General features: G+C 35.3%; 1 protein-coding gene across 3 annotated transcripts in view; it reads right to left on the minus strand.

Moving 5' to 3' along the window:
- Nucleotides 1-3,932: 3,932 nt before the first annotated feature.
- The window catches only part of CRPPA (CDP-L-ribitol pyrophosphorylase A), a gene marked incomplete at its 5' end in the record, with an annotated part of 305,540 nt that continues 281,477 nt past the window's right edge, over nucleotides 3,933-27,995 (minus strand). For all 3 annotated transcript variants that reach the window (XM_082662257.1, XM_082662256.1, XM_082662255.1), the window contains one exon: nucleotides 3,933-7,670. In XM_082662257.1, the coding sequence (XP_082518383.1) occupies nucleotides 7,566-7,670 (105 nt within the window). In that variant the 3' untranslated portion in view covers nucleotides 3,933-7,565. The remainder of the gene's footprint in view (nucleotides 7,671-27,995) is intronic.

Consider the following 27,995-nt stretch of genomic DNA (forward strand, 5'->3'; position numbering starts at 1 on the left):
CTAGACTCAGTTTGGCTTCCAGTGTGCTGGGTGATCATGACCCCTTAATCTCTGCATCTGCCTTTTTGTAATTGTCATACCACAAGGTTGATACAGACCTACCTCACAGAGACCCTGCAAGGATTAATTAAGGTTAAACAAGAAGAGAAAAGTGCATTAGACAATCCAGGCTTCGTCTATGCTGCTAAATAGACCCAGATGTTTTAACACCTGTTCAGATTATTTGGTAGCATCGTCACAAAGTAGAGTAATTTGCATAATGCATTTCAGCTGTAAAGACTTCTAAAAAATATCCAACTACTTTTATTTTTATTCTATAGTACTTTCATTAGCAACAGAAAACCTGATTTTTTTCCTCAATACACACTAACGTGTTAAAGTCAGATTTTGTGTTTTGTGTTGCACAAATTTAGACGTGAATCTTTTTTTTTTTTTGCAGTACGCGGGCCTCTCACTGTTGTGGCCTCTCCCGTTGCGGAGCACAGGCTCTGGACGCGCAGGCTCAGCGGCCATGGCTCACGGGCCCAGCTGCTCCGCGGCATGTGGGATCTTCCCGGACTGGGGCACGAACCCGTGTCCCCTGCATCGGCGGGCGGACTCTCAACCACTGCGCCACCAGGTCAGCCCAGACGTGAATCTTTTATCTGGTGGTGTTAATGTATATTTTAATAAAACCTTAAAGTTAAAAAAAAAAAACCTTACATAAAAGTTATTTAAGGACTCATGATAAAACCCTGCACGATTTTTTTAGGTTACTTTTTTTTTTGGGAGGGGGGCTGTGTTGGGTCTTGGTTTCTGTGCGAGGGCTTTCTCTAGTTGTGGCAAGCGGGGGCCACTCTTCATCATGGTGCGCGGGCCTCTCACTATCGCGGCCTCTCTTGTTGCGGAGCACAGGCTCCAGACGCACAGGCTCAGTAGTTGTGGCTCACGGGCCTAGTTGCTCCGTGGCATGTAGGATCTTCCCAGACCAGGGCTCGAACCCGTGTCCCCTGCATTAGCAGGCAGATTCTCAACCACTATGCCACCAGGGAAGCCCCTAGGTTACTTTTTAAGTCCTGGCAATCCAACATCATCACATGTAGTCATCAGAGTCCTTTCTCAATCTTCACAGAAAATACCATTTGTAATATTTCATTTACCTAATCAATATTTATTGAGAAAGCCAAACTGATCAATGTTATTCCACCAACTACAAAATTCAGGTTTCAGCTCCGTTTGTTAAAAAAGAGTTCAGATTATTTATCCATTCACCGACTCAACGTCGGGCACATATTTTGTGCCAGATATTATTCTAGACAGTCACTAGAAGGTATCATATGAAGATTCAAAGTTCTTGCTTTTATATAATTTAAATTCTAATGAAGAGGCAAAACTTAGAGATGTGAGTAGTAAAGGAAATTCTTTTTAAGGAACTAATTATTAGACTGATGAGCAAATTGAAAAAAAAGAGCTGGTTATTCGAATATTTAAGAGGACAAAACTTCAGACTGAGGAGACACTATATTTGTTTTTGGACACCAATGACAGAATAGGAAAAATCAAAATTGCATAATGAGTTTTTCAATTTACAATAACACCCGGAAAGAGTAAATCACAGCAAAGAAACGTGGAAAGTGTTTGTAAAGGCTATAATTTCCAACACAGGGTTCAGCCCACTCTTTGCTGGTGACTCAAAGTGGGACTTCTCCTTTGAATAATATTATTTGAAGTTCTAAAAAATTTATCTTTTTTGATTGAAGTATTATTGACATACAACATTATATTAGTTTCAGGTGTACAACATAATGATTCAATATTTGTAGACACTGCAAAATGATGCAACGCTATGTCTAGGTACCATCTGTAACTACCATCTGTAACTATACAATATTACAAATTCTTTTTCTTGTCGTAATTACTTTCAAGATTTACTCTCTTAGCAACTTTCAAATATGAAGACATTTTTAAAAATCGCAGGTTCTAATATTTCAGATATGAAGAGAAAAAATTCCTGGCTCTGCTCAGGTCAAGCTCATCACACTGACACCGTTCACCCCAAATTTTCCCACTGAGCAAACACTGTGAACATTCATGCTTAGGGAAGTCTCATGACAAGGGAAGACTTCATACTTCCTCCTGCCTGGGCATTTCTCTAGACCTTCCTTTCTCTTGTAAAGACAGTGAATGGATTTCAACTTCTCTTTTCAGGTCTTGTGTTGCTGAGGTGCAAATGTCTGTATGCAACTCTGGTTCATCAAGGAAGTATTTCCTTCTACTTTTTCATCTTCCACTTTTGTTATCCAAATATGCCGATCATTCATTGCCTGAGGAAATCTCAACAACTTTAGAGCTCACAGAGATCACCATCTCTGTGAGTGATAATAACTGTATGTGAGTATCAGTCTTTGTATGTTTTACTAGCACATGCAGATCCAAGGATGTTCTAAAATATATTTGTGTGTTGGGGGTAGCAATGCACAAAGGAAAGGAAGAGTATAGCAACACTAAAAGGTAATGGGCTTTACCCATTTTCTTTCTCTTGCTATTAACGAAAATAAAATTGAGATTCCCATCTTTGAGAGTCATTCTTTAAGGGATCTTAAAATAGTATGTTTTACAGACTCACAGACTTAGAGAACGGACTTATGGTTACCAGGGAGGAAGGATGGGGGAGGGATATATTGGGAGTTCGGAATTGATGTGTACACACTACTATATTTAAAATAAAATGCTGTTCCATGGGGAAAAAAATAGTATGTTTTATAATATTATAAAGAATCATGCTTAGGAATATAAGCTCCAAAGTTAGATAACCAAATTTGAATCACATTTTGCCCACTTGGTGCTCGAATGACTCTGTTACTCAAAGTTATTCAAAAGGTATGTGCCTTAGTTTCTTCATCTTTTAAATGGAGACTGGTATACTACCTAGTACATGAAGTTATTATGGAAAAAAAAGTTATGTACATGCAAAAGTACTAAGAACAGTTTCTGGAACACAGTAATCATTCAACAAATATTAGCTATTTCTACTATCTATTATTTTGGTAGCCCGTATTTTAACTCAATGTCATTTCAGGCCCAAAAAAGTTTAACTTCTTTTGAAAACTTTTCTATAACATTCAGGTCTATTTTCCTCCTTCAGTAACTACTAACTAGGGAAGGAGGCATCCAGAGAACATTCTAATACTTTAGGATCATTGCCCTAACCAACAGTTCTCCTGGTAAATGTTCTGCTTTAGCAAAATGTGTGTCTCCAGATATATCCTAGACTTGTGAGAGCAAATGTACCACACACTGCCACAGATCTTCTTTCCTTGCTTACCAACTGGTGTTCGATAAAATGATTCAAAATTCAGTACTAGCAAAAAAAAAAAAAAAAAAGCCAATGAGCATTTATTGAGCTTACCTGTCTGCTGGAGACCCTGTTGATCTCAGCTGGGCTTCTGCATCCATTTGTTAATTAGCTGGAGGTCAGGTGATCCAGGCTCTCGGTTTCCTTTGGGAGGCAGCAGGCCAGGCGGAGTGTGTACATCATGGTGGTGGCAGAAGTGGGAGAGAGCAAGCAGCAACATGCAGGGTCTCTTAAGCCTAGTCTCAGCGGTGCACTGCCACTTGTGACTCACTCTGTTGGTCAAAGCAGGTCACAGGATGAATCTCAAAGTCATGAAGTGGACATATATTCCTCATATGGAAACTAAATGGAGGGAAAGAATATTGCTAAACAGTCATTCAACCCACCACACCCATGCAGACATTATTAAGCGGTCACAATATTCTTTTCCACTGTGCCTAAGTATAGCTTTTATATCCTTAGCTGCCACAGTAATTGCTGGTAAACCTGCTAAATATGAGGGAAAGAGAAAAAATCTGGCTGAGACTTCTGGTTTTGCAAATTTTTAATATATTTTACAGAATAATATATCTGAATCTCAAATTCTATTTTCCTCTAATGTAAAAGATCACACTTATATTTTGAGAATGCTATTCAGTTATTCAGTTGAGACTGAGTCAGTTTGAAAAATATGTACATATACACTAAATATCAATGAAAATTGTCATTAGATTTTAAAATATCAATAAGTTAGTTATCAATTACCTACATTTTGTTGTGTAAAGAGAACATTTAAAATATTTAATGGTAGTTTCTTACTTTTCATTGAAAAAGATCCATACCTTTTCACAGTTTTGAAACTAAAACCATACAAGAACATCTATTAATGTTACAATGCCAAACACCAGCTACACAGCCACTTCTTGTCCACGTATTTTAAACCATATTAATAAACCCTAAAACAATATGTATTTTTCATTTATTCTGTTTATTTTTGAATTAAACTTTTAAAACAATTTCAATCTTTCTTATCTCAAATGGCTTTCTTCACATTTTAAACTGTTATCATTTGTTTTCTTGATATAGTTAGTTTCAACATTAAAATGAAGTAAAATTTACATATTTAACATAAGAAAATGTAGTACTACAACTTGATTTTTATAAAATCAATATTGTATTTATATATATAAAACGTAAAATTTGATAGGTATAATTACAGATGACCCTCGAACAACACAGGGATTAAAGCTGTTGACCCTCCCAGCAGTCAAAAATCTGTGCATAATTTATAGTAAGTCTTCTGTATCCATGGTTCCTTCCTAGCTACTGCTGAAAAAAAAACACATATTGGACCAGTGCAATTCAAACCTGTGCTGTTCAAGGGTCAAATGTACAGTAAACTAGCATAGGAAAAGAGCGTTTTCCTGGTAAACCAATGCAAAATGCTTAAAGTGACCACAATAAGAATGGCTCTCAGTAGAATATAGGGGTCTGAGGTCTTGGTAGAATATAGGGGTCTGACTTTCATCTGTAGATGAGTCTATTTGCAAGAGTCATCTCTCAAATTGAGCACTCGCGTGAAAAAAAAATACTACCTCTTACCAATACGTCATTAATCAAACTACCGATCGCGCTGTGTTAACTTCCTAAAAAGGTTAACTTTAAATTGCATGTAATTAAGTAGCATACATTTAAAAAGAAAACAGCCTTTCCACAAAATCTGCACAGGTAGAAAGCAATTTCAGCAACCCTCAGGCATATTTAATATAATTTTTAAAGGGATTTTGAAAAGTAAAGTGAAAATGGACAGTTTTCATGAAAGTAATTAAGTTTCCCAAAGTGGAGATGAATATGTAACTGTAAAGTTGCCTCTGGATCTCTTAACAAATAAAAAAATCAATTAGTTTATCTTTCCTTCCTGGCCAATAATTCTCTTCATTCCCTTTATCCTTAGCTACAATTTCTGTATGTTGGAAAGATGGCTGGAAAGCCAAAAGCTTCAGGACTTTCCTCAGGTCACTGGACTGATTCTGTCCCTCCTCGTCCATTCCTCCAACGCTCATTCGGAGCCTCTGGCTCATTTCCGAAGGCCTCTCTGCTGGATATCCTTTGCCTGCAATCATTGTTATAGAGGAAATGAGCTTAAAACTTATTCTCAGTGGTTCTGAGTTTAACATGTGTCTTTGGAGAAGGTAGTGAGGATCCCTGAGCCTCAATTTCCATCTAAATTGTAAAGGATGTGAGGAGATTTCTTTAAATTATTTTCAATGCTGTGAATCACTTTGTAAACTATAAAGAAAAAAATTAAAATGCCATAATGATGATGATGATGATGATGATTTCAGACATCGTCATCTTAGTATTTTATTAACTAAATCTCATAACACTAAATGTTTACAATTGCCTAGGGTAAAGGCATACTAACTGTCCCAAGATAAATTCTTGTTTGGTATAATATTCTCTTCTGTTGAAATCTAAGGTAACTCAGTCAGCACTCAATAGATACAGTGATGCTTGTGCCAGAGACTGCCTAGTTTCCCATCACGTACCTAAAGGCACTGATTTTCTCCTTAAAATCTTCGTAACTTTTCCCCTTTTGCCTTTATGAGCACATTTCAAATTCTTAAAACATTTCCACCTGAAGATGTCAAAACACACACCTATGACCTTTTACAACGTAGCCAACCTGCCTTAACGACAACAGACATTCTAACCAAAATCCACACACTGCCCATATATTTCCACCCTCAAGATTTTTAATTAAATGATTTATTTTATATTTCTTAACATCCCTAGAGAAAGAGAGAAAAAGTGGCGAGCCCAGGAATTGAGATCTAAGCCTACATTCATTCAAACAACACATTTCATTTAGGAGAATGAATTGCAATAATTACTTCATTTCCTCTATATTCTACTCACTATTATTTAAATGTGAAATATAAACTCTCCGACTATTATGGATACTTGAGAAATGAAGGCAAAATCACCCAACATGTTAAGAAGAGACTGCACAAGGTAGATATTTTGTAGTCTATCTTTTTTTTTTTTTGCCGTACGCGGGCCTCGCACCGTTGTGGCCTCTCCCGTTGTGGAGCACAGGCTCCGGACGCGCAGGCTCAGCAGCCATGGCTGACGGGCCCAGCCGCTCCGCGGCATGTGGGATTTTCCCGGACCGCGGCACGAACCCATGTCCCCCGCATCGGCAGGCAGACTCTCAACCGCTGCGCCACCAGGGAAGCCCTCATAGTCTATCTTTAACTGAAAACATTTCATGCAATTTTTATAGTTCCCACGTGCAGCCTAAGCCCTGGCATAATCTGATCTATGTGTTTTTATGAAGTGTATATATAGAATAAAAGGCATCTCTAATGACTGGATTGACAAAACTGTAAAATATAAGGTAAGGGAAAAATCATCAATATTTAAGATGTATATACCAGTGGAAATTTGAAAGAATAAGAACTCGATTTAAAAAGGCAGCAGTTATCCATATCAAAAGAAAATTATTTTATGTGCAATGGACTCTCTTCCTTTTAGAAGAAGACTAACTTAAGATTGACCAAAATAACGTCACTTTCATGAAGCTTTCCAGTCTTCTTTTAAAGTTATTCAGAAAAATCAGAAGCCTTTAAAAATAATGTAAGTCAAAACTATATTTCATAAACCAAGGAAAACATACAATTTTAAAACATTAGAAAAGCAGGAGATTACATCTCCTTTAGAGATCTAGGGTAATGTGAGGCTAATGGTACAGATACTCAAACCAGAGTTCACTGCTATCTCCTCTTTTTTTTTTAAGGTGTGAAAAATTGGAATGCAATTCAAAATAACCCATGGAGAGAGGATAATGTTAGAATTAACAATACTCATTAATCTTATTTATTAGTTTCATTATAGTGTGATTTACTAATTAACAGAGAGATAATAGTTGACATTTCCTAAATTCTCATTCCTTGGAGAATTAGCTGACTCATCATTATTTCTATTTTACCTTTCATGCCTTTGTGAAAAGGCACACATTCTTTATGTGAAGGCTATTATTTTCCACTTATCTGTTCTTTTCCGGTTTAAGCAATTTATATTTGACATGCATAAAAAGTTTTCAAGTTCACCTAAGCATCACATCCTCCAAATTATAAAAGACATAAAATACAACTTAAACATTCTACCATATACAATTCGGAGAGAAGCACAAAAGAGATACTTAGGTAAATGTTTCTAAGAACACAGTAGGTAATTTTCTTCATGTTCTTTATGCTACTAGTAGTTGACCAATGAGTCCGGAATTTCTTTCTTTGATTAAGGCAGCAATAATGGTGGCACCTTGCCTTAAACTTTCCTGTAGCTTCTGTTCATCCTGAAAGAAAAGATAAAACAATAATTATTTTAGAAAGAAAAGGTATCAACACATTAAATTTAATAAGGACCTACTTTTCTTTTTTAAAAAAATTTATTTTTGAAAAACTTTATAAACATAAATACATTGTATAAGTTTAAGGTGTACAATGTGACGATGTGATATACATATATACAGCAAAATTATTACTAAAGTAGGGTTAGTTATCACACCCATCATCTCATATAGTTACTATTTTTTGGAAGGGGGGTGAGAACATTTAAGATCTACTCTCTCAGGAACTTTGAAGTATACAATACAGTACTGTTAACTATAGTCACCATCTGTACATTAAATTCTCAGAACTTACCCATCTTATAAATGGAAGTTTGTATCCTTTGACCAACATCTCCCCATTTCCTCCACTCCTTAGCCCCTGGCAACCACAATCACAGACTCTGTTTCTCTGTGTTCAAGGAGACACTTTGCAAGGCTTGCTATTCTTTGGGCTCAGCACTGCATAGAACTCAGACCACAGCCATTGTCCCAAATAAAGGAGAAACGCTTTTATAAGCACTTTCAGTATAGAAAAAATATCTGCTGAAAGTACCAAAAGAAGCAATGACACAATTTCAAAAGCTAATAATATGAAACAAAAGATTCTTTTCCCTTAATCCAATATTGAAGACCAACTTTGGCTCTTCACTTAAGTGTGAATATTTCTCTGATGATACAAGCCTTCTCTTCACCTTTTTTTTTTTTTCCTGAGGGTTCTTCAACAACAGACTTTGTTATAAACTGTGAGTACTGGTGTGGAGGAAGAAAACAAAACAAAAAACCTGCTTGTTTTTGAAGTAAAGATCAGGCAGATTTGTGAAAAGAGTTATTTCACAAGTTGCTAAAATGTGATTTTCCCTTTGAAATCATATTTCCCTATGAAATTCTGTTTTTTCTAATTATTTAGGCTTCTTGAAGGTATGAGGGGATGATAATATGAAGGTAAAATGAAATAGGAAACAGAGTTAATATGTTAAATCCTTGGGTTATGAATTGTGCTAGGCTCAAAAAGAGGGATCTGGTAACCAATTTCTACACTTCGGCATCGTCCGTAATGCCTTATCCCAACATTCAGTACATCACTGGGACCCATTGTTTCTGCCTCCTTAACGTTTCTTGAATCCATATACTCCACTCAAACTGCCACTGCCAGCATAATACCTCTGGCCCTGAATTACCGAAACAATCTCATAGTCTCTCTGAAGTCTGTCCTCTTCTATCCTATTTCCCACACAGCAATGAAAATACTGATTTTAAATAATAAAAATCTGATCACATCATTATCCCGCATAGACTCTTTTGAAGGCTATCTTTAAACTTCAGGATCAAGTATTAACCCTTTACCTGGAAGGTCTTTTATCCTTCCAGCCTCTTCTTACCATTCCCTTAAAATTACTCAGTTCTCCAAGCCATGTAGAACTGTTTAAGATTGCCCAATCTGGGCTTCCCTGGTGACTCAGTGGTTGAGAGTCCGCCTGCCGATGCAGGGGACACGGGTTTGTGCCCCGGTCCGGGAAGATCCCGTATGCCGTGGAGCGGCTGGGCCTGTGAGCCATGGCTGCTGAGCCTGCACGTCCGGAGCCTGTGCTCCGCGACGGGAGAGGCCACAGCAGTGAGAGGCCCGCGTACTGCCCAAAAAAAAAAAAAAGATTGCCCAATCAAGCCATTTTTCAAGGTTCCCTTTGCACCAGCTAATCCCTTTGCTAGAAAAGCTGTCTCACTCCCTCTCCTGGCCTAGCTTACCCTAGTTACTCTGAGGTTCAACTCAGATTATCAGTGACTCCTGAAATCTCCCTTGACTGCTGTTCTTCAACCCAATTTGAGTGAGGTGAATCTATACACTTCCATAGCTATGAATTCCTCTAGCACACTGAATTCTTATAGTCTTTTTAGCTGGCCATCTATTCCACCAGATGATCAGTTTCTTGATGTAGAGAATATTTTACCTTTGAATATAAAAAACTTAGTTCAATGCCTAACACATGGTTGCCCTCCATACATTATAACAAATTCAAAGCAAAGGAGGGTTGACAATGATAGACATATGTTCACCCTTTCAGTCTGACTCATTTGTTAACAATGACCACTATTTGGTTACTTTGTTTACTCCTATTTACATATTTAGCCAGAAGTCTGGCAACAGTACAAAGAAGAATATTATCTTATCAAAGCCTTCCCACTACCACCACGCCTCCACTAGCCCAGGCTTGGGTTTCTCATCTATGATGATGGTAGTAAGAGATCACCTCTGCTTAAACTATTCTTTCCCGTCAGTTTCCCTGATTGTGTTCTAAGAGGTGGAACTGGTGAAGATGCACAGGGGCTGTATGGTGGCTACTTTGCCTCTCGTGAGTGAGTTTTAATGACATTTCAATAATGGATTTCAAATGCTGTACCGGTTTCCAGAATATCAAATCACATTAACAAATCATTTAAAAGCCAAATATGTTTGAGCTTAAAATGTGATTCACTTATATAGGAGCAGATATCATTCATGACACACCATTTATAAATACAGAAATAGTATTCTAAAACTGAATAAAACACAAACCAACTATAGGTATGTATTTGTCACTCAATAATTAATTAATTACAATGTTGCAGGGTATGATACACATCTACTCCCAAGTCTCATTAAAATGAGATATACAACAGATGATGATAATTAAGGTTTCCCATTCAAAAATAAACAGAAAAAGGCTATCTGTATAGCCTCTTTGAAACCAGTTTACACTTATAATGAAAGCAGCATGGTAACAAAGAAATGAAGGGGGAAAACCTGTTTAAGATCCTAGGGCTAGAAAAATCACTTTTCTCTATCTTGGAATAAATCTTCCATGCTCATTTTGATTACTCCACAACTTACATATCTTTAGCTACTAACAAATTTAAGTAAGATTGTTCTTTTAAAGATTACTTTGGCAATTTTTTATAGGCATCATTTGGAAAGACTCGAATTCAGTGAGAAGAACCTACGTTATTCCACTAAATATTTGTTTTCCCTCTCTGCCTGACCTCAATCATTCCATCTTTGAAACATACGGAATTTTAAGAGCTGATTAAAACAAGATGGTGAGACATACATATACTAAGAAAATTCTAGTATGTACAAAAATTAGATAGACAAATAATTTATGAATTTCAAACTCATTTCAAAATTCCATACCTCTATAAAAGTATTGATAACGTAAGTAAAAAAATGCAAGGAAATAAATCTTTAAAAAGCATTTCCTGCTGAAAGTGGATTTGCAAAACAGTGTTTTCAATCATTGATGGAGATAGGGAGTGGAGGGGCATTCCAGGTGGTCGTTTTATTATCAATCATCCATATTTATGCACATGTATATGCATACATTCCTTTGTGTGCTCCCAATATTATATAATAAAAATGTTTAGTGTTAAAACTACGTGAGCAAGGTCAACATGAACACTGAAAAATCATGTTGATGGTATGCACTCTTGATATGCTATCATGAAATGGTATTTACCTCTGTGGTCTCCCTCCTCAAAACCCATAATGCCAGTCTAATCATGAGAAAAAACATCAGACAAACTCCAATAGAGTGACATACTACAATATATCTGACCAGCACTCCTCAAAATTATCAAGTTCATAAAAAACAAGGTTAGTCTGAGAAGCTGTCACAGCCAACTGTGGAGACATGACAGTTGTCTCCTAAGGAGACATGACAACTAAAGGTAATGTGGTATCCTGGGATAAAAAAAAAATTTTGGTAAAACCAAGGCAATCTGCATAAACTATGGCTTAGTTGTTAATAATAGGGGAAACTGCACAACGGGCACAAGGGAACTCTGTACAATCCTCTCAATTCTTCTGTGAATCTAAAACACAAAGGGTATAATTTTTCAAGAAAAGATGTGTTTAATCAGGCTCCAGAGTCAGATCGCTGGTATTCAAATACTGGCCTTCACAACTGTCAGATATCTTTGAGCAAATTATCAAAGTTTTATAGTTCTGTGTTTTTCATCTAAAACTGGGGTAACAATATTATCTACTTTACAGATTTTTCTGTAGGGACTAAACCAGGTAAGACATGTAAATCACAGATACCTAACAAATATTCTATAATAACAGCTGTTAGAATTATTATTTTTACGGAGGGTACTGTTTCAGCCACAACAGAGTAGCTGATAACACCTACTCACCATACATAACCATTAAATCTGGTAAACTCTATGTAAAAATGTTGTTTGCGGATCTAAGACAGTAACCAATGCATATCTACAGTCCTTGAAAGCAGAGACCATTCATCTCAGATGTCTTGTTGAGAGAATATTTCGAAACTATAAAGAAGAGAAATAGAGTCCAAGTGAATGATGGTCTCTCTGGATATAAAAGACAGATTACAATTTAAAGTTGACAAAGTGGCTCAGATTGCGCGAAAAACATCCCTGCGATGGGAGAGTTGCAAAGAAGTCCTAAAATTCTGCTGAAAATTCCCCTTATGTGGCCAATTCCTAATCGGCATTTGCACAGGTAGACTCCATGGGGCCTAGCAGAGAATAATTTCTGGGAAGCTGGAGCAATGAGCAGAGATTTCAGAAGCTGCACTGCACTTAGGAGATTAGATGTGAGGTAGGCTAGAACAAGGAGACCTTGGTGAAGACCATGCCTATAACCTAGGAATAAAGACAAAACTGAACTAGAACTGCCCTAACAAAGCTTTACAATCTCCAGAAGAGCAAGTTGATTTCCCAGTAACACACATGCTTGCCAGAACAAATTTTAATATTCTTTGGAGGAAGCTAAAATAAACTAGAGCTTTTATAATGCTTTGTAAGTAACAGATGGCATACAATAAAATATTACTTGACAAGTAAGAACACAAAGCAGCAAAAATAAATAAATAAATAAATAAATAAATAAATAAATAAATAAGTAGACTACCCATAAACAAGAGCAGAAGAAAATCAATTTAAACAGACCCAGAAATGATCCATATATTGGAATTACCCTGCAAGGATTTCAAAGTAACTAAGATTAATATATTTAAAAAATAGAGGAAGAGAAGGAAACGTTGATGAAAACTGGAAAATTTTAACATAGAACTGGAATCTCAAATAAAAAAACAATTTTTAGGCTTCCCTGGTGGCGCAGTGGTTGAGAGTCTGCCTGCCGATGCAGGGAACATGGGTTCGCGCCCCGGTCCGGGAAGATCCCACATACCGCGGAGTGGCTGGGCCCGTGAGCCATGGCCGCTGAGCCTGCGCGTCCGGAGCCTGTGCTCCGCAACGGGAGAGGCCACGACAGTGAGAGGCCCGCGTACCACAAAAAAAAAAAAAAAAAAAAATTTTTTTACAATTTTACAATATAGTACTTGAAGTTAAGAATTAATTGATTTAATATGAGATGGGAAGAGCCAGAGACAATACCAGTGACCCTGAAATGAAGTAAAAAAATATCCAAACTGAAGCAAGAGAGAAAAATGGTGAATTACTACCATAATCATCTCATACCTTGTAATCACATTACTATTCCATTTCCCTATTCCTTATCAACTGACACACCCTACCACCATCACCAAGAAACCTGCTTCGAACATTCAGAAAACTACATATGGGTTATGTCAGCAGCTATGTCATCTGGGAATATTTACTCCATGAAACAAACAAAAAATTTGAAAAATGTTAACCCCATCCCTAGAAAACCAATGTGATGTAATGTACAAATATATGTACAGGACTAGACTGTAGGTAATATTGCTACAGCTGCACGTGAGAGAACAAGGGAATTCAGAGCATGGTAAGATCTCATGAGACAGGAATTATCCTCAGGGAGACAGAACCAAATGATGAGAGAAAGGGGAAGAAAATACTGTAGAGTCCAGGATGAACAAGAAATATTTTGGGACAAGAAATGGCTGATCCTTAGAGGGACATATCAATGTGATAAAGCTATTGTAAGAAGAGTGGGTACCCAAATTTTCACAATAAAAAATTAAGAAAAAGCACCCAAATTAAATTTATCAGCAGTTTACTTACTATCTGTAACTCCAGCAACATCCATGGCTAGGCTTCAGACAGTAATTACTTGTTATCTTATTGTTCTGTTCACTTGAGAACAATGTCAAATTTTTGAAAAACAATAAAAATTGCACTCTATCTTCTCATAAAAAAATATAACTTCTAGCTTTAAAATACAACATTCACTCTTTTTCTTGGTTACAGCTGTATTATAAACTAGAAACTGGTCCTAAAGGTAAAAAAAAAAAGGATGTAGTAATCAGGTTTCTTAAATTACTGGGAAGGAAAATATCAAAATGTTAACAAGAGTTATTTTTGGGTGACAGATTTATGGCTATTTTTATTTCACCTTTATGTTTTGCTATATTTTCAAAATTTTCATAATAAACACACTTTATTCTAATAAGAAAAGTAAGTTATTTTAAAACTTAGTTTCAAGACTTTAAATTCAGGGAGTAAATTTGATTTGTTATCTCATAAAATCAGTACTTCATAATTGTCTAGATTTCCAGAGAATACCTATCCCCACCAAAAACTTCAAAATCTGTACAAAGAAAACATTTTTGTTTGAATATTGCAATTTTCAATAAAAGATTTCCAAAAGAATCATATTAATAATTCACAAAGTTATAGCTTTTTGCTGATTTAGAGGTTAAGAAAGATATCATGGAAGTTAAGCTAAAAGTAACAACAAAAAATGTGTACTTAATTTTATTTAGCATGTTAACAGTTGCTCATTGAGATTTTGAAGGGTTGCTTTTTTTTTTTTTTGGCGGTACGCGGGCCTCTCAATGTTGTGGCCTCTCCCGTTGCGGAGCACAGGCTCCGGACGCGCAGGCTCAGCGGCCATGGCTCACGGGCCCAGCCGCTCCGTGGCATGTGGGATCTTCCCGGACCGGGGCACGAACCTGTGTCCCCTGCATCGGCAGGCGGACTCTCAACCACTGCGCCACCAGGGAAGCCCTGAAGAGTTTCTTACAGTTGGATTTTTTTAAATATCAGGAAGAATATTAAAAAAAAAATCAATATAAAATTGCTATTTAAAATTTTTTATATCCTTGAACTGAATTATTTAGAATTAGAATTCACCATGGGTTTTAAACTTATCATATTTAGTTATTTCTCTATCACTTTGTAATTTCAAGATTAGGATGAAATATGCTATGCTTAGATCGGGGTTTCCCTGGTGACGCAGTGGTTAAGAATTTGCCGGCCAATGCAGGGGACACGGGTTCCATCCCTGGTCCGGGAAGATCCCACAGGCCACGGAGCAATGAAGCCGGTGCGCCACAACTACTGAGCCTGTGAGCCACAACTACTGAAGCCCGTGTGCCTAGAGCCCGTGCTATGCAACAGGAGAAGCCACCGCAATGAGAAGCCCGTGCACGGCAAAGAAGAGTAGCTCCCGCGCAGCAAGGAAGACCCAACACAGCCAATAAATAAATAAATAAATTAAAAAAAAAAAAAATGCACAAAAGTTCTATTACCATTATCTTTTAAAAACATAATTTTAAAATTACTCTAGAGTAATTAAGTCTTGTCAATGGAATCCTGTACTTTAGGTTTTTTGTATGAGATATATATATATATATGTATATGTATATATATAATTATTATTATTTTTTTTTTGGTTGATGGTAGGTTTCTTTCCCGTGGTTCTATCTATCATCTTCCATAGAGTAGTGAAGTCTCGATGCAAAAATTCTCATGGGACCTCTAAGCCTTTGGCAAGCTCTTTGGAAATCAGGGAAAATGGATTTCTTTACTTTCACAGAAGACTGGGAATGAAATGACACCTCCATTATTCATAGCAGCTTTTTTCCCTGCTCCCCACCATCAACCTCACAATTTGAACAAGTAACGCCTGCAGTTTCAGAAGTAAATGATGAAGAAGTAGCACCTTGCAAGTGTACAAGTGGTCAATTTTCTGTAATGTCATATCCTCAGAATTCCTTACTGATCCACTGTCGCTTTCAGTTTTCTCAAAAGACAACTTTTGGCAAAAACCCAGTTTTGGCAAAACTTGAAGAACTTTTTAAAAGGTATATTTCAAAACATTAAACCCTATCATTGTACTACACAGATATCAGTACTTGAATTAAAGAGGTATAAACAAATTTATGGTATGCTGTTAGAATCAAATTTATGTGGAGTTTGTAGGATCTTGTCTCAAAGAATGGCAGGAAAAGCTATGACATCACTGTTCTCCAAATCTTTATAGACAACCTAAACGGAAATCTTTTGAGATTTTCATCTTCCATACACATCATTCCTAAAGAACACAATGTACTCTCTTAAAAGAAACTCTGTAAATTTAAAATATATGTATAAATGTATTATTTAGGCTTTAGATGTCTCAAGAGACTACACAGATCTTTTGGAAGGGTAAACATTACATTGTCTCAGCAAATTCCATACAGAAAGCCTAATTCAAGTTCCATGAATTACAAAACTGTCCTGAAATTCAATTTCCTTATATTTTGGTATTAATATCTTTCTGCCACCCATCCTTGTTTTGGTGGACTCATGCAAAAATTATCTAAATGCCACAAAATTTCAATCACTCTAAACAAATAAAACCTGTATCTATATATGGCCATATATCTATCCATCCATAACACATACAATATACAAAAATCCTAAGCTGTATACTTTAGAAACATTTTAAGTCTTGTTACATTTGTAAGGTAATTAATATCGTATCAAAATAATTAGAGGCTAAATTTCCTTTCTGTATACATTTTGCTGATATGGAAGCAAAAAAAAAATCTAATGGTAACACACTGTCCCCTAGTGGAGATGAAAAAAAAAGTTCGTTATTTGTAAATTTCCAAAACTGCAGGAAAAAAGCAGTCACTTACTAATAGTTTGCGAAAAACAAGAGTCCTCTCCAAATGAAAAGTATTTGCCTCTTGATCATTTGAGTGAAACAAATGTCTCCTGAAAACCTCGACAACAAAATACTAGTTAAAATACACTTGACTTTACTTACTAACCGAAGTACCACACAGCACTTTTCGTCTCCTTTATTCTCCATGCCTAGCACAAGGTCTTGCACGTACTGAAGGTTCTCAGTAAATATTTTTGAAACAAGATAATTAAGAAGAAAGAATTGGTCAAGAAACCCTGAGAGGGCAGCACTGTCACTCTGCTGAATAAGAACAGAGACTAAAGATTAGGAGAGACCCAAACTATGCAGCTCTCAGAACCAGAGTGCAGTGGGGTAAACCTGGGCAGCCAAAAGCACCAGACATCTGGCTTGAGAACGCGCATGTCATTATCGTGTCAGTTATTTCTAGATCTGGGACTTGTCACACTGTCATACTTTATTTTCTTACATCATTCATAATATCAATTCTCCCACTTAATAAAGTTGAAAAATCTGTCTCATACACAATGTCTCTTTTAATTAGCAAAACTGTTTTGATCCTATACAACTTATCCAACAGTTACCAAGTCCTGTTAGTTTTCTACTGTGACATCCCTCACCAGCTATACTCTGACCACTCTCAGTCTACATCCTTACCATCCTGTACCTAGATTCCTCAAGGATTTCTTAACTGGCTACTTCTCTCTGCCCATGGCTACTGTTCTAATCTCACTAGAACAACCATTTTCACTGTGTCAAACCCACATTACTTGCAGCACAAACTTCATCTTAGCATTCAGGACTATGCACAGTCAACCTAATCAATCCTTCTGGCCAGTTTCCACTCCTTTACTATACAGAATCCACTTCTGTGGCCATACTGATATAATCACTGTTTTCTCTTCTCCAGTAAAATGGTTTCCCAATAATTGTCTTTCTAATTCACATCAATTTTCAAATACCTGGCTGTGATGACTTCCTCTTATGAAATCATTTACTTTAGTACACATCAGCAATTTGCATTATCAGAGTTTGCCTCACAATCTCTTACCGTCTTGCTAGGTTTGCATACGTACAGATCCTATTTTCTTAGCTAAATTGTAGACAGTAAAAGGCAAATTAAATTCTAAAATCAAATAAAGTACTATACCTATAGTAGGTACTCAGTAAACTAACCAGATTAATCTGCTAGTTACTTCTATAAAAATCTGGCTTTATATATAACTATTAAGACAGCTTTGAAGCATCGATGTTTTTAGATAAAGGATATATCATTATAGAAATAACCCCCTAAAAACAAAAATAAGAGAAAAACTTGTATCTATACTTGGAAACTGAAAAGGTGTGAAAAACTAGAAATTTGCGCTACATGATTCCTCTCCTATGAAAGAAAGCCTGGTCTCAGAGATAAGTGTAGGGACACTGATAAATTTACACTAATATACCCAAGTCAGAAGGATAAAGGCAGACAATGAGGCAGGCATTCTCTTATTTGAGGTGGTTGCATAAGCAGAAAATCTGTATACCAGGTGTTGGTAGGCAATGACTCCTGTTTCCACAATGGGTGAGAAAAGATAGGGTGGACAGAAAGATTATTCAGAAGAGTATCTTCTTGAGTGGATGGCCCAGGCGTTAGTAGAAAAATGTACCGATAATTTCTCTTAGAGCATAAAGATTGGTTGAATTTTTCCCATAAACTTACAAACTTAAATCAAGGAAAGATAACTAAAGTAGGTCAAATTCAAACATAACTTCTTGGTAGCAGCATGTGTGTGTGTGGAAAGGGGGGAATTACTATTGAAATAGTTTTGAGCAGTTAAAAAAGAAAAAGATGTCTGGTTAATGACCATTAGACTCTTAAATATTGGTTAGATCGGTAAATAGTTAGTATCCACATCTCACATCTCACATTTCCACAGAAAAATATTTACCATTGTATTAAAAAGTCTATTTCCTTCCAAGAAGAAGACTTTCAATTGCAACTTACAAGAAGAGTTCTATCCTGACCAGAATGGTGCCAATTTTTAAGTGTCTTAACTAGCAGAAAATTAGCCTGACAAAGCTCCCTCCCACAATGAAGAGCAGAGTTCTTTTTCATGGAGAAGGACACATGGTAGAAGATTACCTATAGGGTTTCTTCCTAATAAGAAGGTAGATAAAAATCAGCAGATATGTGAAACAATTTTCTAGGTGGAAAGAACCTTCTGGAATCATTAGAATTAACTATATTTCTCTGAAATGATGTTGCTAAGTGAAAACAAGATTCAAGAAGATACTTTGAACATAGAAGTGGGAACAAAGTAGGAATAATTTTATGTCTCTAGAGATTCATGTAGATATTAGGTAAATGTATTTTAATTAAATATCTCATTGGAAGTGGTATACAACCTACCTATTCTATATAAATTTGACTTAGATAAATGGAAGACAGACTTGAAAATCTCTAGAACTCAGAAGAATAAAAGACTTAAAATAATGAGAAGAGAGTCAAGACATTAATTAAAGAACCAAACTGTATAAGGGAAACTTGGGGAGAAAACACAGATAATACAGAAGTCATTATAAATATGTAGAAGAAAATTCCCTGAGTTGAAGAAAGACCAGTGTCTGCAGAGACACAGGTATCATTTAGACCCTTGCAAAATTAGTGAAATCCCCCCCCAAAAGAAGCCATATTCTGATGATACTTTCAAATTTAAAGATAAAAATTCAACAGGCTCCATCAGGCAATACAGATTATTTTCAATAGGTAAGAATGGCTGATGTGTAACTTCTCTGAAATATTAAATACCCCAAGAAAATGGGATCTAAGGAAAAGATTGTTACCTAGGAATCCTGGCTGACTGTAAGAAGGACAAAAAAGCAGACATTGTGGGATATGCAAGGGCTCTGAAAGCGTACCCATTAGCAGAGTCTTTCTTTTAAAAAAAAAAAATGGAGTATTTAAAAAGTTAACTTATTCAATAACAAAATAAATGAGGAAAAAAATAAGAACAAGACTCCTTTCAATGACTATATTTCAGGAACTTACCTGATACCAGGATGTAAGTTATATATTAAGATATGAATAGAGAGATGTTTTTTTCCCTTAATGGAATACATAGGTGGGCAAGTCAGACAAACACATAAACACATATATGCATTCACAATAATGAAGAAAACAACAAACCAGTTTAGTATCAAAATGAAACCAGCATTAGAATTTCTAGGCACAAAATAATTTGAACCTATGTAAAAAAATTCTAAATAAACAAACATGGATCCACAGAAATGAGCAGTCTCTTAAACAAGAACAGACTTGAAAAATAAGAAATACAACTTTTACAAATAAAAAACATTACAAATTTAAACCAAAAAAAGCCTCAAAGGATGGATCAAACAACAGATTAGACACAGCTGAAAAGAAAATTACTGAAACTGAATTGAAGAAATCACTCAGAATTCATATGAGAAAAGACAAGATATGGGAAATATAAAGAGGTTAAGAGATTTGGCAGACATGATAAGAATGTTTAATATATATTTAATCAGAATCCCAGAAAGGGAGGATAGAGACAATGGGGAAAAATAATATTGCTTAAAAAAGTCCAGAATTTATAGCACACAGGAATTCACTCATAAAGTAAACCCAATGAATTCTGAAGTGGATAAAAAGGAAACTCAACAAGTAGACAAATTTCAGGGAAACCATGGAACACTAAACATAAAGACATGATCCTAAAGCAACTAGAGAGAACAAACCAACAGAGGACCAACAGTTACCTTGACAACACTTTTTCTCACAGCAATAATGGTGGCAAGAACACACTGGCATATCTGCAAACTGCTAAGAAAAAAAGCCAAAAAAAAACAAAAAAAAAAAACCCTAACTCCCTCCAAAAAAAACCTATCAACCTAAAATGCTTATACCTCCTACCCACAAACATTATTTATCAAAAATGAAAACAGAAGATGGGCTCCCTCAGATAAACAAAACGTAAAATTTTATTCCTAAAAATACTCTGGCACTAAGGGATGTACCTCAGGTGGAAGAAAGATAATTTCAGAAAGACAATCTAATAAGTCAGGAAGGCATGGAATATAAAGAAGTAGCTTTAAAATGAGTATACAAATCTAAAACAAGAAGTGTCTTAAGAAAAAAAGGTAACGTACTATTTTTGAAATATTTTGTAAGCCTGAAATTGTTTCAAAAATTTCAAGATTAATAACAGAGAAAAAAACTAATGAAAACAAAAATCTTAATTAAACAGTTAAGAAAAAACATGAGAAAAGTAGAACACACAGAAAGCAAAAAATAAGGTGAGAGTAACCACTCCAAATACTTTTTTTAATTTGAATAAATGTAAATGACTAACTAAGCCCATGGGTAAAAACACAAAGATTGTCATGTTGGATTAAAAACTAAACACAGCTACATGGCCTTTATAATAGCTACACATAAAATACAAGGACACAAAAGGCTGAGAGTCAAGTGACTGAGAAGGGTAGATCAGAGAGGCACTAACCCAAAGAAAGCTCGGTTCACTGTATTCAGTATATTCACTATAAAAATACAGACTTTAAGACAAAAAGCAGTATTACAGATAGAGGGTCACTACAAAAGTTATAAAAAGTTTCCTTTACCAGAAGCACTTTTGGATATTGGGGGAAATTACAAACTCCATTTTGGATAAATCTGAGATTTGAGGGAGACATCCAAGACAAAATATCAAATAGGCAGTTATGAGTATAGAACACAGAAAATAGTCATTTTCAAATGAAGGGTATTTAAAACCATATGAGTGGGTGAGAATTCTGGGGGATCACACAGGACAGTGCTCTAAGAATCTGCGGCATTTAGGCATCTAAGAGACGTAAAGAAGCTGGCAAAGACTCTGAGAAGGAGCAGACATACTTTGTAGGAAGAAATCAGGAGTGTGATATTTACAGAACCTGAGATAAAAGGGTCATAAAGAAGAAAATGATACCTATTTGTCCATCAATATTTACAGATTGTTATAGAAAAAAATCACTCAGTTATACAGAGAGAAGGATAATTATTTTAATGGATTATAAAGCAAAGCAATGCTTTAATAATTAATAATTATTCTTCAAAGACAAGGATTTTTTAAACATATGTAAACTACATCACAAAATGTTGGAATATGAAGAGGGCTGAAAGTCATACTGAATTTCTTATTTTACACAGTCAAGCCAATATATATTAAATCATCAATGATTTTAAGTTAACAAGCAAGAGAAAAAGTAGATATGCATATAAAACTCAAAAAACAATCAGTAGTAGTACGAAACAGGATATCACCTTACAAAACCACTAGGGGGAAAAAAAAGCAAAGAAAATATCACACATCCTATGAGGTAAATTCCATTAACTAGAAATTTAAAACCAAGGCAGCTTGAGTAACTTGTCCAAAGTCACACAGATAATGACTGAGAAATACAGACTTGAAATCAGGATCAGAATATAGAGAGTCCAAGCACTTAACAACTTTAGGGATAATCTTATCCAAGAAAACATGCTTCTGAATGACTAAAGTTTAGACCCATTAATTTTTTTGCTCAGTTTAATATCAACTTAAAAATATAATCCCTCCTGCAGTTTTTTAATGACTCAGCAGCAATAAATTGGACGTGTGGTGTAACACACAGCATGGTATGCGTGCCCAGCCCCCAAAACAGCAAAATAAGTAAATAAATAAAAACAACCAAATTAACTTATGTTTTATGATGTGAATATAAACTGATGAGAGAATTAAATCTCTCGGGTCAATAACAATAAAAAGTCTAACTTGGAAATTGAAACACTGATTCCGGAATTTGTGACGTCCAGACAAAAGGTAGAAGCCAGCATTTTTCAGTGAATATTGATGGAGGAATAAAAAAGGAGTTCTGTAAAACAGATGTAGGGGACATAACACAAATATTTATTGAGTCAAATGTCACTTTCTCTTATAGTTTATGTTGTCACACATATACATTGCAAAGGTAAGCAGGAAGCCTTGTCAATTTCAGTAACTATCACGCCATAAAATGATAAGCCATAGGGAACAACATATACCAGAGTCAAATTGCTAAAGCAAAGGCAAAAATTAAAGTTTAAACCAAAACATACATTGATTTGACCGTCATGGTTGGTTGGGTTTGGCATGATCCCTGGCAGGATCTGTTTTATATTGAGACATGATGAACGTTTGCTTTCTGTGCTGACATGTTTTCAGTGAGGTGTAGAACATAGAAAAGGGTAGGCAACATTTTAATTATTTCTCCAGCATTATAATACACTGAAAAAGATCTGGGGAGAACACAAATAAGCAGCACATTAGAAATCTCCTGTGGCACTCTGGAAACCTTACAAAGGAAGCACTAACATGTTTTCCATTCACCCAGCCTAAGGCATAATTCTCCAGTTTCCTGGATATACTAATTTCATAAAGAATAATTTAAGTGTTATATAGAACACACACGATCAAAAGCAAAAGAAAACCTACAAAATCTTTCTTCCTTTTAATTGTTTATTCATTCTGATTGGGATTGGAAGGCCTTTAAAAGACAAATAAATGCCTGATGGCTATAAATAATTAAAATACTAGCAGAGAGGAGTAATAATTACAAGAAAGAAAATGTCTGTCTGGATTATATATATGTCCAATGAAAACAGCAAGAGACACTGCTATATGGTGAACACTAAATCATATAAGCAAAAATGATTGATAATCTTTATAGGAATATATTAAAAGACATTTAAAAGTAAACTCAAGTTCAATGATAGGAAGTTCTTATAAGTAATTATGTACATCATTCTTATAGGAAATATAATCCTCTCACAGAATGAACTATTTATTTCTGTGACTTGATAAATGAAAGGAAAACTTACACTAAAAAATCTAGGCTGCTCAGATTTTTTTTTGTTTGGATTCAAGCATTTTACTTGGAAATAAGTTCACGTCACTGCAGGACAAAAACAAAACAAAAATAAAAGCACACAGAGATTTACCTAAGAAGACTGTAGCTTACAGTGACATTCTTCTGGATATTGTATGTCTCATTTATAAAAATAAGCATTGTGAATTTCAGGGAATGAAAGCTTGGGGAGGTTTTTCTAATTATTATGGAAGAAACCTTGGGTTTTGTTCTTCATGGTCTCAATAATCAACACTGAAGGGACATCGTGATTTACAATCATTATGTTCCTTCTGAGGTAAAAATTTCTTGTACATCCGTTTATAGCATGTTATCTTTTTGCTTTCAACTAGTTACGTGCTGTTTAGAAGGAATAAAGTGGATGTTTTGTGAGGGAAACAAAATACAAATGTTTAATCAAAGAGTAAACAATTCCTTGGTTTTGACTAGGCACATTTTATTTTTTATTTCCTATTTAAAAATATTTTTTAACCATTAAAAAAAATTGACGTATAGTTAATTTACAATGTTGTGTTAGTTTCAGGTATACAGCAAAGTGATTAGTCATACATATATATATATTCCTTTTCAGATTCTTTTCCATTATAGGTTATTACAAGGTATTGAGTATAGTTCCACTCTGCACACAGTAGGTCCTTGTTGTTTATCTATTTTATATACAGTAGTGTGTATATGTTAATCCCAAACTCCTAATTTCCCTCTTCCCCCTAACTAGGCACAGTTTTCAGAGAACACAAGATAGTGTGGAGTTTTTAATATCTCATAACATTAGTCTGTTTGCTTATAATAGGCTTATTAATCCAAAAAAAGGGAGTTATGGGAAGATTGTAAATATGATTGATTAATACTATATTTTAATATACTTAACATTTAAACTCTCTAAGAAATGACACTAAGCTTCTCAGGATTTATGCGTCTGCCCTTCTATAAAATTAATTAGTAGTCATTTCCTGCCATGTGATATGTTGCTAATTCCTAGGGTATATAAAACAGCAAAAAACCAGTTTAAGTTATAGAAGAGGAATACTGAATATAGATGAGCCGTAAGGGACTCAAATTTCAGATAAGTCCAAAGGCAAACTATGTTAGACTCATGAGGACCTACTTGTTTGTTGAGAAACAAGACTCAGAATCCTCAGTAACTTAGAGCTGTGTCCAGCAACATCCACTTTCACATCAACCACAAGAGGCCAAGAATATATTTTAGAAATAACTGTTTTATAGGTCTTAGCAGAGGATTGCCCAACATGCTAGGCCACCCAATGGATATCATGTGATGATAATGATGAACTCTAAAATATGGATTGTATGCCAAGCTGTATGGTGCTTAAGAGACATGGGAAGAAGTCACCATGCCACATTAAACTATGAATATCCATGGACTGGGGATTTAAAAGGAATATCGAATTTGTGGGGTTTTAACTACTTTACTTACAACTCTCTACATTTTAGAAAAACAACTTGACAAATTGAGGGACAAAATATGTAAAGGTTTACTCAAGCACCAAAAAACTGACAAAATAACATTTTTATTAAATAAATAAAACAAAGCAAAAATTGTGAATAAATTTGACTTAAACAAGAAACATCCTGATTTTAAACTGCTAATCATCTCTTTTTAAGAGCCACTCAGAAAATGAATACCTGAAATGGCATTTAAATTACAATCTCTCTTTTTTTTTAGCAACTTTATTTTTAACGTCTTTATTGGAGTATAATTGCTTTACAATGTTGTGTTAGTTTCTGCTGTATAACAAAGTGCTCATTGTGGAACAAGGAGAGGAAGCCACAAAAGAAAGAGGAGTTCCATTTAGTTCCAAACTAAAACTAAAACATGATCTTTTAGAAGTGTAAATAAATATAGAACAGAGTTTTTGTTACTTTAAATATAGTAACTATTAATTTTTTTTTTTTTTTTTGGCCAGTAATAAAACAGTACCAAGCATAGTCTTCACCATTTACTCTCGGCCATCTATGTAATGTACATTTCATCTGAAAATGACTGATTTGTTTCATGTAACCCAACAGAATAATTCAGAAGCTCATTAAAAATAAACTCATGAATCAGCGAAAGAGTAATCACCACAAATTTGAAGATAATGTGAGAAAGAAAACAGCCAGGAATGGACGAGCTTTCAAAAATGGAATTATGAGCAATGAGAATGAACACTGTGGACTCTTTGGACCATCTTCCCCAGCCCCCCTCCGCAAATAGTTATAAATTCTAAGTACAACTTTAATTAAGACATCAACTGATTTTTTAATTTTGTGAAGTAGGTTGTCTAATGGATGTTGACTTAAAGAACAAGACTATTTTTATAAGGATTTCTCATTTTAATAAATCATTGAGAGGCTGGATCAGATGGTAGCCTGATGACACATGCTCCCCTCATTTTAAAACTCTTCAAATGTGTATTGGTAATGATGGTGGAATTAAATGCACTCTGGAAATACATACATGCACACATAAATGCATATATGATGATACTGGAAAATAAAGAAGAATGCTATGATATGACTAGAAATTTTGGAGAATTTCTGAGAAACAGAAAAAGATGGAATCAGACCGGAAACAAAAACCATAGACCAAAACACATACAAGTTAGGACTCTGTGAAAGACAATTCTGGATTGACTTAAGCTGAGGATGAACAAATTCCAGGAGCAGAAAAAGATCTTGGGCCAATCTTCAGGGTAAGTATTCATTAGCTATATTCTAAGGAGTCAACAGGATGGCCCATCCCCTCACTCCCCACCTGCATTAAAGAACTGGCAGTAAAGGTAGTTATTCAGAGCCTAAAGCAGATCATGTGGGCACCTGGTCCAGAGAAATAACCATGCTTTAGGTTGGCAGGAAATTCCAAAAAGAAAAGGGGTCCTCTATAAGGAAAACAAGGTATCAGAAGTAAATGACATTTACATAGTAATAATAATGTGGACACAATGCTGTGTTAACTAAAAGTTGTGGTAATATGGATGCAATGTTCTCTCATCATAATACATTGTGGAAAAAAGTTTATACTAGGTTTTCAAGTTTGCTTTCACCATATACGAATCTATTTTGATTTAACACATTATGAAATTAAAGAAAAAACACAACAGGAATTTTTAATTAGAGGCCAAAAAGCATTCAGTACTATTCAACAACTATCCCTGAGTAAGAATACAAAAAGGGATAAAAAGAAGTGGAACGAACACTCACTGTTTCATTATGTTAAGAACTTCCCTTAAAGTTACAGAAAGCAGAAGGATAAATGGCATCACTACTATAATGTATCATTGCATTGGGTTTCTTAGCCAATGTAACAAGACAAGAACATAAATAAGATGGTTAAATACTGGAAAGTAAGACATAATCCATCTTACCTTTTAAATATAAAAGGTAATCATTTGAAAATATAAAAGAACCACTAATAGTGTTTAGCAAGTAGCCAAGTACAAGATCAATCCATAAAATAATGTGAGTTTTCCTACATAATAGCAATAACCAATTATAAAATTTAATATTTTAAAATTTCCACTCTATAAAATTTGATATTTCTCAAAACACTGGCAATAACTGATTATGAAATGTAATAAAATTAAACAATCACAATAATAAAGATGAAAATCCATAAAGTGGTCATAATTAACTCTTGAAAACTGTCAGGTAAAGCACTGGTATTTCCAAATTAAAATAATCAACAATAAAAATTAGTAATTGCAACTGAAAATAAGTAACTTGACTCTACATGTGTAGGATGTTCAAAAAGAATAAATCACAAAAAACTACTATAATGTTAAATATTCTTCATCCAGTAGTTTTATAGCTAATTTTTGTGTGTGTGTGTGGTACGCGGGCCTCTCACTGTTGTGGCCTCTCCCGTTGTGGAGCACAGACTCTGGATGCGCAGGCCCAGCAGCCATGGCTCACGGGCCCAGCCACTCGGCGGCATGTGGGATCTTCCCGGACCGGGACACGAACCCGTGTCCCCTGCATCGGCAGGCGGACTCTCAACCACTGTGCCACCAGGGAAGCCCTATAGCTAATATTATTAATTGTCTGAATTTGGATTTATTTTTATTGACTGATAAAACAATCAAGTATGTTAGTTTTGGTTGAGTTTTCAGTTACAGAAATAATAAATTTACGCAATTTTTGAGGCTACCCTATTCTTCAACTACAACTAAATCTGTTTTGCTACTCTTAGATGTTATATGGGAAAATAATAGAGAAATATTATGTTTGTAAAAATTCATCTCAACCTCCCCTGAACAATACCAGTGACTAAGAATGCCATTTCCTTTTATTTTCTCAAACTGATATACAGAACTTTAAGAAAGCAAATCTGTGGTTAGGGGAATCAAAAGTGTGTTTAAATGAGAAGTCTGAATCTGGGTTAGAGCTAATATGTGACTTTCGCATAGGTGATAATCGGGGGGGGGGGGGGAAAGGTTTTTTATGTAAAGAGAAACCAAAAGACAAATAAAGCCAAAGGAATAACTTGGCAAGAAAGCCAGATTTTGGCTAGAACA

This window comes from Grampus griseus (assembly GCF_964374135.1).
Source record: "Grampus griseus genome assembly, chromosome: 9".
NCBI lineage: Eukaryota > Metazoa > Chordata > Mammalia > Artiodactyla > Delphinidae > Grampus > Grampus griseus.